Genomic DNA, 17111 nt, shown 5'->3' with positions numbered 1-17111 from the left:
ATTAGCAGTCAAACACTTCCAAGGTAATGTTACTCACATAATTAAAACAGAAAACACACACTGCCTGCAACACCCTGTAACACACTTTTGTGTCGGATGTTATCTGTATGAACATGGCCAGGAGACAGCAAGACAACCAGGTCACATCACATTGCAAGCTTGATCCAGTGTGTTTTACTTCCAGGCTTAAATATATGTGTCCATTGATATTTCAGCATTAATTTGCACCTTTTCTATTTTCTAGGTAATGTCAGAAGTGCCTGGACGCTATCTTTAGTTAATACGTTGTTTTAGCTTGAAATATGGCCTGATGTCCCTCCAGAATTCCACTATTGATTGTCTTTTAAGTTGCTGATCATTCAGGAAACAGTGAAATGATCAGAATTCATCAGACAGCCTGCGTTAGTGAGGGTGACTTCAAAGGAAAAATGTGAATATGGTGAATAAAGCTCCCTCTTGACAGTTATAAATGCTAGTAACTCACTAGCAACATTAATTAGCAGTAAGCAGTAACTCGATCTTGTCAAATAGTGAGCCCACATCAACTTATTTATAGTTGTTATTAATCATTTTCAAGTACTGACAACCTAATTAATAACCTAATTATACAAAAAATATAAGGACTGTCTTATTGTAAAGTGGTACCAGGCATTTAATAACACAATAATCCAAAAAACACACTTACCAGCTCCTGCTCTGCTCTAGCTCACAGTATTTGTTAAAAGTCTTTATCCGTGTGTTTTTCCCACCTCCACAATCTGTAATTTTCCATTTTACACTGCCACTGTGCAAATACACAAATTCTATTTGCATTACAAACCAGCACTACGTCTGTTAGGTGAGTGTGTAGGAGGAAACCATACGCAAGAAAGACACATAAATGCATTGAGGAAAGAAGTCTTCAGAAGGAGTGAGAGGACGCAGGCTGCACTTGATCTGTGATACTCGCTGGCTATTATTGCCCTGGGCTGCCAGTTATTCTGTCAAGTTGAGAGTAAAAATGTAACTGCAGTAAATTTTCTTTCATTCCCTTGGTTATGTATACTATTCTTAGCTTTTGTTATCTGGCCCAGTTTAAGTATATAAATAAATTATGAAAGTGTATATATATCAGTAAAGAAATATCCAGGAAAAAAATATCTCTGGACTGCTGGAAGTGTTTGATCATGACACAAAAAAATGATAATACGCACGCTATTTTTGGATTATATGCCAGAATATAAGAAAGGAGCCAAGCGTGAGAGAGAGTGGCATCTTAAAACGGAGACAGAAGAACTTTTATTCTGTCAGTTTTTTTGGACTTCACAGGGGGGTTTGTGAGAGATGAAGCTGTCAAATACACATTGGACTGCCTCCACTTTGCTGCCTCAGGAAACAATGCCAGTTCAAACAAGCCTTTGAGCAGTCTAGGGGGCCTCTCTCTGTCTCTCTGTCTCACCATCTCACTACGCCACATTCAGAGAAACAGACACACACACACACACACACGCACGGTCCTTGTTTTTCCAGCGTTAACTGCATCCTTTTTTGGTTGAAAGTACTTAGTGGTGGTTTCTGTCAGAAGAATGGAAACAATGAGGTGGGATGAAAGGCCAGGAGAGGTTGAAAGGTCACGCCTCCCTGCAGTTTAACTTCAGACTAATGGGCTGTCGCTGTTTGACCTCTGTGTCCAGCTGCTGGCTTTACAAATGAATCATGTCAGAGCGCGGGTGGCTGCTGACAGGTCTAATGTTACCACAGGTGCGTCCATAAGGGCAGAAGACAAGTAAAACAAACACTAAATAAAAAAGTAATGTCACAAAGTTGCAAATATATTAACCTTGCTGCAAAGGTGGGTCATATGAGGTTGAAGGATATTTTAGACTACTTGAAGTGGGGATGTATGAGGTACTTATCAATCGTCACTGTGTTACCTACAGGAGAGGCTGCTGGACAAGCCCCCAGTTTGGAGAAGCAGAGGGGAGTACCAGCAGGGAAGCTAAGCAATGCACTGCTGTGGACAGGGTCAGCAAGAAATTATATTTTAGCCACTTAAAAAAAGTCTTCCTGAAAAAAAAGTGCACTATATTTAGAATATTTTCACTGCTTTACTTGACTGTTACACTGTTAGACTGTTTTTCTGACAGGAAATCATCATTATATGAGCCAAATATTGCTTTGTATAAAGCATCCAAACTCCACAGATGAAATCAGAAATTTTAGCACACAGAGCACAGGAGGTGCTGGTCTACTGTTGCCCTCATTTGTTAGTTTGTGTTATTGTGTGACTTTTGTGTTTTAAAAGGATAGTTTGGATTTACTGAAGTCACATTATAACACGGACAAACAAACAAAACAAAAGGCAGTGTTAGACCCCTCTGTGAGGTAAAATCACTGATTTTGCCTGTGGAGTTTGTTTGGTTTGTTGAGAGGAATATTTAGCTTATATAACAGTGATTTCCTGTCAGACAAGGCTGTCTGGTGGCAAAGTAAAGCAGAGAAAATAGTCTAAACATGTTGGGTAAAATACCTTCTCTTGCAGACCTCGTCCATCAGCAGTGTATTGCTTAGCTCCTGTGCTGGTGCTCCTCTCTGTTTCTCCTAACTTTCCATTTGTCGATTGCTGTAGACTGACTATCAATGAGTACCTCATGCAGCCCCACTTCAAATAATCCAAACTATCCCTTAAAACAGAATTTGTCAGGTACAACAGTGTCAATCAGCAGTTTGATACTGAGCCTCAAAGCAATACGAAACCACTAACATAGCACTAAAAAGGCCACCTGTGCCCAAATGTGCACAGATTAATATGAGCTCCAAAAAAGATTGAATATGTTAAACAGTCTGGAAATTCATGGCAGGGTGTCAAACACACTGAAACTGCATCAACAAACAACAAGCACAGGGAGCACAAGTTGAAACAAAAAGGAAATTATAAACCCAGAGTGTAGACCAAACCAGATTATAAAAGAATGAACAAATGCTGCCCATTTAATTATTTCCATTTTGCTTTCTTTGTTGTCCAGCTCCAGTGTTTTACTTTGGAGAGGTAGAGTATCATGTGGATGAGAGTGATGGATATGTGGAGGTCAAAGTGTGGAGGACAGGAACTGATTTGTCCAAGACTGGCACCATCACCGTCCGCTCTCGCAAGGCCGAACCTGTCTCTGCAGAAGGTAAACTCCCAGTCATCCAGTCAGGTGTAGGTTGTGGTTGATTAGAAATTTAATTTAGCCAGCATTCTTTACATTTACTCAACATCTTCTCATTTTTTCTGACCCTTCATCCCACTCTCTATCCTTTTTGTCCAGCCGGTATTGACTATGTAGGCATCAGTCGTAACCTGGACTTTGCCCCGGGTGTCAGCATGCAAACGTTCAGGGTCACCATTCTGGATGACCTGGGTCAACCGGAACTGGAGGGGGCTGAGAACTTTGAGCTTGTCCTGCGTATGCCAGTGAACGGCATCCTGGGAGAACCTGGGAAGGCGACAGTCTTCATCAATGACTCCGTATCTGACTGTAAGTTATTTTATTTTACTTTTGCCAAGAATCCAGTTGCTGAGTCTTTTCACGCCTTCAGTATTTACTGTTTTTAGCCATGCTAGTGTCATGCAGGGTCTTTCTGTTGGTGCGGATGGTTTGCAGATATTCCACAGAGGAGTCTTTAATTATTCATCATTAATTAATTACAAAAAATAATTCTAAGATAAATCCAGAATTTCAAAATCCAATTGAAATAGTTTAGGAGAGCTTTACATCAAATTCTCATCTCAAAATAAGATGGATTCTGTGATCTCAGTAGCAGCCTCAGGGACATCAAGTACAAAACACAATCTACATATTAACTATGTTGTTTTTCTTTACTGTCGATGCATAATTTGAATTTTAATTACATATTTTGTGTCAGATGTGCTATATGAGTAAGGTTTATTGTTATTAATGAATATAAACTCCCCCTATAAGTGTCAAAGTCTTAAATAGGACTAATGTCACGACATTGTTGTTATGACAGATTCTGTACACTTCAATTTAGCTGCTTTAAACACAACTTAACAATTAATATGTCACTTCTCTTTTACTGTGTGTTCATAGTTTCACAACATTCATTACAGATGTTCAATGAGTCAGGAAAAGCTTGTTGTGACAGCTGTGTAATCAGCTATTTGTTATTTGATCTGCTTTTTACAATCAGTTCTGCTTGTTAAATTCAGCCATGGGAGCCATTATTACGCCCTCTGTCGTACTTTGTGTGATGACTGAACTCTTCTGTTGACTGATAGTGCCAAAGGTCCAGTTCCGTGAGCCGCTGTACACCGGAGAGGAGAGTGACGGTCAGATCACAGCGACCGTGTACCGCAGTGGCGACATCAGACACAAATCCACCGTGCGCTGTTACACCCGTCAGGGCTCTGCAGAGGTCGTCACCGACTTTGATGAGCGGCCCAACACGGATGCATCTATCATCACTTTCTTACCAGGTGCTTCAGTGATCACACGAGTACATCACACATGTTTTCTCTCAAGTTTTTGAGATGTATCTTGCGTCTAGAAAGTTGACACCTTTTTAATTAAATAAACAGTTTTTTGTCACACGGTTTTTGCAAAATCAACAGTGCCTTGCAGACATCACAGGAGCTTGCGAGTTTAACTTTATTCCACACGTTACCTACTGGGCTGTCAGGTTTTTTTTTGTTTTTTTTTTTTTTTAACACAAAGTGTGCAAACAGCTTCAAAAAACTCTGGAGGAGCTGAACACAGGCAGAAAAGGTTATATAATAAATAAGATGTTATATGCTGTAAAAAAGAATAAATAATATTATTGAATTTCTCCTATCCTTTTCTTCCACTTCAAATTTTTTGACACGTCCCGTCATCGCTGTCTCGCTGTGCACTCTAGGTGAGGCGGAGAAGCCATGTATCCTGTCACTGGTTGATGACACGCTGTACGAGGAAGGAGAAGAGCTGCGGTTGGTCTTAGGGAATCCGAAGAGCGATTCACAGTTTGGCGCATCAGTGGGAGCTCTGAATGAGACCCTGGTGAAAATCAAGGACACAGCTGACAGTAAGTGAGACGGAGAGGGAGGAGACAGAAGTGGAGGACAATCAGGAATTAAATGTACAGTGAAATAAGCTTTTTCATTTATCTGAATAGTTGAGCAGGTTTGTTTTTACCTTATAATTATCATCAGCATTGATAATTAACAGCTGATATTTAAAGGTTTATGTCCATATTCCAACAATGTGTTGGCATTTTCTGATATTTTTCTCCTTTTCTGTGCACTTCAGAACCCATCATCCGCTTTTTTGAAACCAAGTTCAGTGTTAGTGAACCAAAGGAAGCTGGTGCTGTGGCAACTGTGAGGATCCCTGTGGTACGAGTGGGTGACACATCAAAGGTGTCAGTGGTTCGCGTTCATACCAAAGACGGGTCGGCTGTCTCAGGAGAGGACTACTACCCCGTGTCTCAAGGTACACAATGCACCCATCCATTTAATGGCTCTTTCAGTTAAAGGTACACTGTGACATCTTTTCCTAGGCTTGATAGTTTATTGTATTCACAATTAACATGGAGCATTAAAATAAAACATCAGGAAACAGAGGCCCCGAAACATCCAGAAACAATAGATATTGAAAAAGGAGAAATATGTATGATATGCATATCTATATATACACACTTATAGATATATGTATGTATGTACTGTATGGCTTAAAGAAATCGACTGAAATAACCCAATGCCAAATAGTATCGAAACTTCTTCAGTCAAACAGCAGCTTAATTTGATCCGTTTTGTCCCCAGATGTAAAAGAAAAAGATTATTTGGTGGTTGATGGCGATGGTTTTGCTCAAAGCCAATCACCACAAGCATTTTTATGTTTAATGCAACATGTGATTGACCCACTACCACAGCAGCTACAACCCATGCAATCTGTGACGTGGTGAAGTGTGGTACAGTGAAGTGTGGTGTATATGCTGGAGTTGCAGGGTTTCTGTGGGACAAGAAAAAATGAAAAAGTATTAAAACGTCTAACGATAGTAGTAGCAGTAGTATGACCTTGTATTCTGTCCCAGCATGAACGTGAAGGATGTACAGCTCTCCATTTATCCAAGACAAAGTTCTCATAAGGGAGACAAATATAGGAGCCTTAACCTTAAAATCCAATAATCTGAATTTAAGGCCCTAAAATGTTTTAAATACGATGTGTTGTATTGGATTATGAAATTATTGTTACTTTTATAAAGTTGCATTAACTTAAGTTTGTGTTTTTGTATTCATCACACTGTATCCATGAAACAAAATATACATGGAACCAGTAACCATGAATGCAAGCATAATAAAAAATATTTAGCCCACTGCACCGTGTGCAAGAAAACACTCAACTTAGCATTACAGTCGCATAGGAAGTCAGAAAAACATAAATCTCTTGTTAAAAGCCTCAAGCAAACGCCTGCTGTCACCCAGTATTGTTCTGTATTCATACTGGCAGCACCAAAGTCCCAGCACTTTGCACTGACAATAAACTGCCAGTATGGACATGAAATAGGCCTTAAATAGCATTTGTAAAGAGTCTTAAAAAGTCCTACATTAGCCAAGATGCCACCAAAACATTCAAAAGTATGGTTACACTGCATACCTAAAATGCTTAAAATGCACAAGGATCATTTCAGGAATGTTTCAGATCCCATTATTTGTATTGAATGACAGAGAAAAAAGGGTTTAAAATGAAGCACCCTTCTGATTCCACTTTAAGGGTTCTGGTTCTCATACGATACTCAGCCTTATTGTACTACCACTTAGAACAACTCCAGAACCTTTACCGCACCACTAGTGATCAAACACTTGACATGACACATTACCTTTAATCTTACTGGCTTTCAGATATCCTTCTGATAAATATCTGATAATCATTTGTAGGAGCTAATAAGAGGATTTTGAAACAAGACTCCCCATAGGAATGTTGAATTAATGAAAATGGGCACGGGGATTTATTCGGGCGAGGGTCATTGATTTCTAATTTCATGGGGCAAGGTAATTTCTGCAATAGTCCAGTGGAGGGTCGTGTAATTTCTAATTAAATTTCAGTATTTTTCATGCTTTGTCAGCATGGTGAAATCTTCCTTTCTATCCACTCAGCTTTTGGCGCCGTTAACCTTTTTTTTTTTTTTTTTACTTTAATCAAGGCTTGAAATATTTATATGAATACTTTCAGTCTATTCAAATCATACCTGCCCACCCACCGTTCAAATAGTGCCACTTTCCTGGCAGTTTTGAATCACAGAGCGTTGAATTTCTCATTTTGCCCAATATTTTCTCAGTGCAGCACATTTCCAATGCAAAGCTCTGTTACTTATCTGGCGAGGAGATTGGCCACCTTTAACACTATGCAAATAGAAGCCTGCAATGCTTTTTAGCTAAGTGATATATTCCTCTGAAGCAATAAAACTGAATTCTAGCTAACCTGTGAGGCTTTGTGGAAAACTAAATTCAGCAATAAAGAGAGAAACTTGGCCTTCGTGTCACCAGACTATTTTTATCGCCACATAAATGACTCAGGTTGTCTGAACCATCTATGCATAACACTTCTATTGATGATCGGTTTAAGCTGTACTATAAGTTGCATATGCAGTTTATAAGCTGTTTTTCGTGTGTGTGTTTGTGTGTGTCCAGACATTGAGTTCAAACAGGGTGATAAGGAACATGTGGTGGAGGTGGAGGTGCTCTTTGATGGAGTCCGAGAGATGAGGGAAGCCTTTACTCTCCACCTGAAGCCTGATGAAAACATGGTGGCTGAAACTCAGGTCAGGAATGTGTTCATGATGACGACGAGGTAACACACACATCTTGCTTGGTTTCCTCTGAGGTGCAGAGAAACAAAGCCCCACAGAAAAATCCATGTCAAAGAAAAAAGTCAGCTCTTGCACACACTTACCACCTCTGCATTGATTTATTACGGTCACAAGGATGTTTCTCAAGACATAGCAATCATAAAGTGACATAATGCTTAAATACAACCCATAATTTCATAATACTCCACAGTGCTGGAGGTATGTCTGTAGTCAGATGCAACGTCTATTAAAACTATCAAAATGCATCAAAAAACCTAATGCCACTAAAGAGGGGGAAATAAATAAATATATAAATTACTAAAAAAACAAATGATAAATCAGATCGGATTACATCTCCAAATTAGTGGTATATATGCTCAAGAAATAATCAATGTCTGCAGTAGATAAACATAAATCAGAAACTTTGAATATAATATAATATGAATCAATTTTAAAAAACACATTTTCCATCCATTTCAAAACACATTTTAAGCAGGATAGGCCCACCCACAAAGACATATTATTCTAGGTCTGGTATTAATGTAGGCCAGGGTTTAAGTGGGCTCAGGTGAATCAAAGTAATCAAATGTTTAAGTAGAAAAAAGAGGCAGTAAATACGCCAACTCTCAATCATCCCACAAAACAGCAAGAAGTCTATCTCCATGTCCAGCAGTTCATATCATAATAGAAAAATCTTCTGTGCAGAGCAAGCGGGTCAGATGTTAAAAGTTAACAGCTAACAGTTATTGAATTTCAGCTCAATGAAAAAGTAAAGAGATGAAAAGTTTTTATATTTTTTTATGATTTGACCCATATTTATCCAGGTCAGTCCCTCTGAGACCAGGGATCTCTTTTACAAGGGTGTCCTGGCCCAGCCATCAGCAGCACTTTACTGTAGTCGCAGCCAAAAAAGCAATGAAAACATTTCCTGATAAATAATAGATTATCCGTGAAAACAAAACAGCAAGCAGAAGAAGAGAGGCAGCGTGAGAGAAATGAGAGAGCGGGTTAAATAGAGGAGCTAAGAATGAGCCGTGACTGTGAGATTGTAAACACATCCACCTCTGTGATGAGTTTAATCATTTCACTGATAATAATTCGTGGTGTCTGGATTCACAAACAGCTCTGTGTCTGCACCTCTCATTAGTCTTAAACCTCGTTTTCTGGAACAGGTGACTAAAGTGATCGTTTACATCGAGGAGACCAACAGCATGGCTGATGTCACCTTCCCCTCCCTGCCTCATGTGGTGTCGCTGCTCCACTACGACGATGTCGCCAGGACGACAGAAAACCTCCACCCACCAGCCGGCTACCCTGTCATCTGTGTCACGGTCAGTGAAACTTAAAGGGACAGTTCGCCCCAAAATCAAAAAATGCATATTTGATGGTGCTAAGCTTGTGGTCCTCAAATTGCCCAAAAAAAAAACTTAAACAGCAATATTTTTTTTTCCTGAAATCGGTTACTGAAGATAATCCACAGACCTTGTTGTGAGCAGGAACTATTTTCTTCCTCCCGAACTACATGTACCAACTGTATCATCGCGCAGGTTAGCTCACTGGTGCTAATGTTATAGCTCAGTCAAGGCAGATGCCATTTAGGCTCATTTATGCCCCTTCTACATAAAATAGGTAAATCTGTTTTAAATGATGTAGCTATCACTCCCCACATCGATGTGTCCTTTACGCTGGCGTGGATGCAGTACATCCACTAGAGGGCACCGCTCTGATCAAAAATGACCCCAAAGAAGAAGAAGAGGAGTCAGAAGTTTCTGACAACAACAAGCATGGCAACGCTGACGTGTGACGAAGGTTGTAATGATCTACTTCTAGGGAAAAAGAAGCAAAAGCAGAGGCAGCATCAAAGGCAGTGGTTGTCTGTGCAGCCATTAAATACATTGCCATGACCTGTCCTGTGTCCTGTGGTCATGTTTCGTTTGAACTACTGGCTACACCTGCTGTGACATTTAGAAAGAAACTTTGCTGTTTAGTTTAGAGATGTACTTTCTTAAGTTCCAATGTGATTCCGATGCCTAGATGTTAGTGTTTGTCATGTGTAATGTGTTTTTATAGGACATGGTGGTTTACGTTAGTCAGTATAATTTTATGTGCTGGTTAAAGTTTTCTTTTTTCCCGCTACATGGCACATAACTTTCAATTAATAACAATGTAGGACCTTGAAACTGGATTGGTATATGGATATATGTGTGACATTAGTCCGATATGCAATAATTCAAATATGTCAATATCAGCCCCCTTTACCGATAATGGATCAGATTGGTCCCATTTCTACAGTTACAGTTTTCAAATGTATTTTTGGGGGCTTTGAGCACCACAAGCAGAGTGCCATCTAGTTTCTTTATATTCAAAAGAAGGCAGACATCTCCAGAAACTCCTTTAAAAAGATATTCATGCACACAAGTGGCAACGGGCTACAGTTAAATTTGTAAGGTTTTTCTGTAATGATGTTGCAGGACCTAATCGGGATCCACGTCCTCTGGGAGTGGAGGGAACATTGCTGTCCCTCAGGAGTAATACTTTTCTTCAGCCAAAGTGAAACTGTCCTTCCGGAGTTAGCCATTCTGTCCTTAAAAGACACATTACACAGTTTAGTAGGCCACCGTCCTCGTGCTTTCATACACAGGAGATTCACTTCCACGCTTGAATACAGGCTCAGTGAGACACTTAAATGGCTTTTTGTGATGTGTTAAGACATTTTGCTTCTCAGGTGACTGCTGTGTGTGTGTGGCTGTTTGTTTCCTGTGTTGTGGTCAGGGAGACAAAATGAAGTAGCCTTGCCAAAACTGAAACGTTGAGTGCTGCATCAGGAGGCACAGTGTCAACCAGTTTAAAAGGATATCCATGAAAACACTTTAAAGGCTTATCCCTCTATCCCTTTTTCCTACTTTTCTAATTATAAAAAATATAAAAGAAATTCTAAGAGCTTAAATATGTACACATAACACCCTGAAACATCTGGATTTCCTTGGCAACAGCCACTCACTCGTTTGTATTCTGTACCCCTCTCTCCTTTTGTCCTCTGGCATCTGCTGTATCTTTTCCCATCTCTCTGCTGTCCCTGCCCACCCACCCACTCCTCCTGCTTATATTCCTGATCCGTCCTCCAGGCCTGTAACACAAAATACCCAGACTATGACAAGACGGGCTCGATCTGTGTCAGCGAGCACATCAACAACACCTTGACCCGCTACCGCTGGCTCATCAGCGCCCCGGCCGGCCCCGACGGCGTCACTAGTCCCATGAGGGAGGTGGACTTTGACACCTTCTTCACGTCGTCCAAGATGATCACACTGGACTCAGTCTACTTCCAGGCGGGATCCAGGGTCCAGTGTGCCGCTAGGGCCGTAAATTCTAACGGGGACGAGGGTTTAGAGCTCAGCAGCCCCATAGCGACTATCAGCCAGGAGGAAGGTGAGGACAGAACAATGAGCAGCCATTTCACTGTCTTATGTTGCCAGTTTTCTACAGGAGGAATTAAACCGAGCTTTGGCTCCACCTTGCAATGAGAAACAAAAGGGTCTTTGTTCTCCAAGCATCATGACTGTTCAAGAATAATGACTGAACAGTACCTACTGTACGGTACAGCTGCACAACAGACGCATTAAAAGAAAAATACACCTAAATCACTGGGAAAACAAGAATTGACAATGTAGTTTTTTTCTGTCATCACTTTAGTTTTTAGCTAAAAAACCTTCTGAAATGATGAAAAGTGGTGGAGAAATATTCAGATCATTTGAAAATGCCGCACTGTAAAAATACACCATCGCAAAAAAGAAACCTACCTCCTTCAAGATGTTACTTGAATAAAGTACTATGCAATTTTTTGACAAAAGAAAAATGTGTGACAAACAGTAATATTATGAAGTACTGCAGTGTTGCAGAGATGCCCTGACCTAGAAAATCCTGTTCTCCAGATGTAAGAAAAAATGTTTGTTTGGTGCAGACCCCAACAAATGTCACAACATGATGATTTTAATTAAAAATTAGGATGCAAAGTGCTTATTCCCAGTAATTGTGTATCATATTACAATATCTGTCAGGATAATCAATCACATTTTATAGTAGCATCATTAATAAATGGTAAAGTTCTAGTTAATTAAACTTTAGTCAATGTTACTTTTACATTCATAAACATTATTTGAATGTTTATTTATGCTACATAATCTATTTATTGCCTTTTTATTGCCTAAAGTTTTCTAAACATCAGTTGCAACTTTAGAATTGCCATCCAAATAATGATTACTTATTTATTTAGACTGTTTACAAATCATTACAAATTACATTATAAATATCTGGTCAGTGTAATGATATATAATTTGGTAGTCATTAGTATATACATAATGATGCATCTAAAATATCAGACTGTGTGCAACAAATTTTTTTTTAATCAGTTCATTTTCCCAGAATGCAATTATGATCATCTCTATCAGGTATGAAACAATATGTAATTTAGAAACAAATTATTTTATAATGCACAAACTAATGATAAAACTAAATTATCCTCAGTAAATTATAGCATTACTATTAACCAGTAAACAAAATGATCATTTCATTGTTTGTTACCACTACCATTAATTAAGGTTACTAAAAGTGTTACTGGAAGGAAATGGAAATATTTCACACACGTGTCAGGCCTTCAACAAAATTGTAAGATTATAGACAGACAGGGACAACAGTTTTATTGCCTACAACAGCCACAATAAACTATAACCGAATATCACTACAAGCTGTGTGCTTTGAGAAAAGGTCAGAGTACTCACTCCTTCCTCAGATGAAAATATAAAAGCTCAGTGTCTTGCTGTTGCTATGTTATCACTCCACCTACTCATTTTGAAAGCAACAAATTCAGACACACTTTCTCAGGGTGGACGCAAGGTATTCTTAGAAATCTTGGAAACCACTACCTGGTTTAGTAATATCTCAGGCAGGTTATGAGAAAAAAATGTGTTTAGCTGTGTATCACACAGGCGTGGGGTGTCACGAATTACTTGTAACGGGATTACGTTTAAAAAAAGGTAACTGTATTCCATTACAGTTACAGACAAAATGACATATTCAGATTATAGATACATTTGGTAAATGGGCATTATTAGCGGGATAAAGAAACGTGCACACATTACAACACTTCACAAATCTCACACCACCACTCTGGTCTGAGTGAAACCAGCTAATCTTACAGTAAATTCATTATCATCACATCCAGTGAAAAAATGCTTAACTGGGTGGAAATTTAAGCATTATTTTGACTTAAAATTAAAAAGGGGCCTACACTGCAATATAGTAACAGTTCTGCCTTCAGCTGTGAAAAGGCTATGCAGCTACACAGACCAACTGCTAATGTAAGCTGCACCAACCAGCTGCTAATAGCTACACAGACAAACCAAGAATTTTAGCTACACAGACCGTTAACGTCAGCTACACAGAAATCCAGTTAGCTAGCAAACCTGTCAGCACTACTACTACAACTAAAAGATGTTTTGTGACTGTAGGTGGTGATGCCGGATGACCAGGTGTGTGAGTAAGAACACAAGCCCAACAATAAATTTAGTTTACATTAAGTTGAAGTATGAGCTGTGAATTAACACAGTACGTTCAACTGTGATAAATTTAACAAACATAACACGTTATATTAGACTAAACAGTTTCACCATATTTGGTACTGAGGTCATCCAAGAGTAACAAAAAGTTATCGGATTACATTACTGTAATATTGTGATACTTTGATTAGGTTGGCGACTACATTTTTTTAACAAGTAGTGACTGTATCAGAGTACAATTTACAAGTAACCGTCCCATTCCTGGTATTACAGCATATATAACTAAAAATAACTTGAGGTCGATTGATTGCATTAGTTGCTGTAGACACAATCATAGCTGTTCAGTTTGTCTTTCTTCCTCCGAAGTCTTACAATCTGTCCCTGTGTCTCTGTCATGCAAAGGTATGTGTCAACCACGTAAGATGGGGACCGTTGGCGCCGAGCCTTTCTCTGCCAAGCTACGCTACACTGGAGCAGAGGACCCGAAACACCCCAACCTCATCAAAGTGACTGTCACCATGCCTCACATAGATGGTAGGTAGGAGCTGGAGGCAGGACTCGTACCACAGATGAAGTGAAGTGTAATGTAGTGTGTGTAATATTCACGTCTGGGGATCCTCAGGAGCATGACAGCCAGAATATAGATCTTGCCGGGTTGTATCGAACCCCGCTGTAGAAACCCTCCAGCACACCCGCTACTTAACATTCCCTTCTTGATTTTTAATCAGTTTCCTTCTGCCTCGCCTCCTCCAGGTTCCCTTCTTCCTTTTTTCTCCTGCTCCCCTGCTTTCTTTTCATCACTTTCCCCCTCTTCACTCAACTACTCCTTTCCTCTAAGTTTCTGAAATAATAATTCCTCTCACTATCAAAGGTAGTCGGACTCAGTTGGAATCACATCGTCTTCTTTCCGCCTCGCAGGCATGCTTCCGGTAATCTCCACTCGCCCTCTCATGAACTTTGAACTGACTCTCAGTCCCGACGGAACCCGGGTCGGAAATCACCGCTGCTCCAACTTGCTTGACTACAAGGAGGTCACCACAGGTCACGGCTTCATCACCGCTTCCACACGCAACCCTGAGAGCATGGGAGAGACTGCGCCCTATCAGTTCAGCAACTCGCTGCGGGGGAACAGCACACTGCGCTTCTACAGGAACCTGAACCTGGAGGCTTGTCTCTGGGAGTTCACCAGCTACTACCACATGTCCGAGCTGCTCACTGACTGCGGAGGCACCATAGGGACTGACGGACAGGTGTGTGTGTGTGTGTGTGTGTGTGTTTGTTCCTGTGTACATTTGTCCACAATGCATAAATTCCAATCTAGGGTTTGTATGTACATCTGTCTGACTGTGTGTGTGTGTCCACCTGTGTGTGTTTATGTCTGTATGTTCAGTCTATTTACAGCCTTCTGAGTGAGAGGCTCGCACAGACAGAACGGCACCGTATCTGTTTGCCTGCGTTTTACGTCTCATTCGCTGCATGTTTGTGTGTGTGTTTGCCAGCGCTGTACCCCGGCGTGTGATTGACATGTTTTAGTGTGTGTGTCCCCATGGAAACATGCACACGCAAACAAAGTGTTGCCAACCTGTCAGTCATTCCCCTAATGCTCACTACTGCTATCAACATGGAGCATAAAATGGTTAGTTTGGGTTATTTTATATAGGACTGTATGAGATACAACAATCTACAGTAGAGGTTGGCTGACTGAAAAACTGAGCAAAGCTGTATGATGTGGTACACCTTTCCTCACTAAACCTTGACCAGATGTAGGTCACTCAAGATATCAAAGAATAAAGTGACTCTCAGAGATTTACTATAAAGCGGAGCTTTAAAGAGATTTTTTTTTTGGTTTGGTTTAGAAAGAGGGGAATCCACAGGCACATTTGCACCAAGCCAAAGATATAGCCAAAACGCCTCTATTAATTAGGGCATATCAAGGTTAAAAATCACGAAACTTTTTGTCTTCTTCAGGGCTGGACTGGAGAGAGGAGTCAACCAGAGTGGAATGTCATGATTCCTTACATAGAAAATTAGACATATGGCTAAATTACACCAGCATATCACATTATAAACATACTATGCATAGGCTTTGTGGCAAAAAAAAAAGTTAAAATTCACAATAATAACCATAACAATGAAGAAAAATAAATACATAAATTAGAAAATTAGAATAGCACCAATAGCATAAACAGCAATGAGAAGGTAAACCAGTTTACAGATAACATCTGAAATCTATTTCTTTATTAGGATGTGGATACATCAAAACATCAAATTTAAAAATCCAATAGGTCTCTCTCTGAGGTAATTTATCAGGACGATTGCCACCTTTGATAAACTGCTCCACAAACTCAATCCCCTCCACTCTTACAAGGCTATCGTTACTATAGTTCAGATTATTTGAGGGGGATTGTATGAGCTTCTTATCGATAGTCGGTGTACTATTCGCAGAAGATGCAGGTCAGCACGTCCCTGTTTGAAGAAGCAGACAGGAGTACCAAGGCAATGAGCTGCTGTGGACGGGTTTAGCAGCACAACGCATTTCATCCACTAAATCTTGGCAGTTATTTAAGCCAAATATTGCTCTCTCCAAACCAACCAAATTCCATAGGAAAAATCAAGAACTGTATGTCTTTTTTGTGTTGTTGTGTGACTTTGGTGTATTAAAAGGACAGTTCAGATGCACAAAAGTTGTGCAATAACAAACAAACTCACAGATCGAAGCAGGGGTAGTTCAGAAACTCCCGTGTTCTGCAAAGTAAAATTATTGATTTTCTCTACAGAATCTGGTTGAGCAGGACAGAGTGATATGTGGCTTAAAAAATCGTGGTTTTTCCATCCGAAAACAGTCTGATGGCAAAAGTAAAGTGTTGAGTACATTCTAAATATAGTATACACTTAAAATTATCATTTAGGGGGACCTTTTTTAGTGGCTACAACATGTTTTGTTGTGGACCCTGTCCACAGCAGTTCATTGCTTAGCGTCGGTGCTGGTACTCCTCTCTTCTTTTCCAAACTGTGAGCGTGCCAACCACTGTCTACTGTAGGTAATGCCCTGACTATCAATAAGTACCTCATACAACCCCACTTCAGATAAACCGACCTCTTTAAGACTTTGATTAACAGGAAATCTGTGAAATCATGTAAGGAAAGTCACTCTACCTTTGATATTTTGAGTACACCTACATGCTGTCAAGTTTAATGGCAGGAATGTCAGTTTCCTGTTCGACAGCTTTCCTCAGCTTTGCCTTTACTTTTGCCAGCTTGGTGTTATGACAGCTGAGCTCACCAGAGAAGTCAGACATTGCTGTTCAATTTGAGCATTACATGTGTCAGTTAGATGCTAACAAACTTCCAGTAGCCATTTGCTGTTGTTGCATCATTACAGCTGATGTTGCTGTGCAGGGCTGCAGTATTCTCATGGTTCTTGTTGTTATTGTGGATCAGGAGACAGACCCTTGCTCCTTGGCTCATGTCCTGCTGCTCTTTTGTGTTCCTCCAGCCTTTGATCTGTGAGCTTCTTGTTGCTGATCAGACTGCTGAGTGTGTGTGTGGCAGGTTTTTTTCTGTTTGTGTGTGAGTGGGTGTATGAGAGAGGGAGAGAAGGAGATGGAGAAAAAGTAAGAAATTAATTTACTTGTCCCCCAGTCACAGCTAAGAGCCGCTTGCACACAGTTACACATGACGACCGTCATCCACAAGACCCCAAGTCCACTTCATTAAGGGAGATCACTGTCACACTGTCACTCGGGTTAT

The 17111-nt window shown here is 40.1% G+C and overlaps 1 protein-coding gene across 1 annotated transcript in view; it reads left to right on the top strand.

The window, feature by feature from the left end:
- Positions 1-17111, top strand: part of LOC146319068 (FRAS1-related extracellular matrix protein 2-like) — a 93967-nt gene that overhangs the window by 67025 nt on the left and 9831 nt on the right. The window contains exons 7-16 of the mRNA XM_084729674.1: positions 3006-3155; positions 3291-3500; positions 4262-4459; positions 4879-5043; positions 5268-5450; positions 7649-7779; positions 8979-9137; positions 10932-11235; positions 13764-13895; positions 14280-14611. Coding sequence (XP_084585800.1) covers positions 3006-3155; positions 3291-3500; positions 4262-4459; positions 4879-5043; positions 5268-5450; positions 7649-7779; positions 8979-9137; positions 10932-11235; positions 13764-13895; positions 14280-14611 — 1964 coding nt within the window. The remainder of the gene's footprint in view (positions 1-3005; positions 3156-3290; positions 3501-4261; positions 4460-4878; positions 5044-5267; positions 5451-7648; positions 7780-8978; positions 9138-10931; positions 11236-13763; positions 13896-14279; positions 14612-17111) is intronic.

This window comes from Lutjanus erythropterus, chromosome 11 (genome assembly GCF_056507025.1).
Source record: "Lutjanus erythropterus isolate fLutEry1 chromosome 11, fLutEry1.hap2, whole genome shotgun sequence".
In the NCBI taxonomy this organism is placed as follows: Eukaryota; Metazoa; Chordata; class Actinopteri; order Lutjaniformes; family Lutjanidae; genus Lutjanus; species Lutjanus erythropterus.
This window is presented reverse-complemented; position numbering and strand designations above follow the sequence as displayed.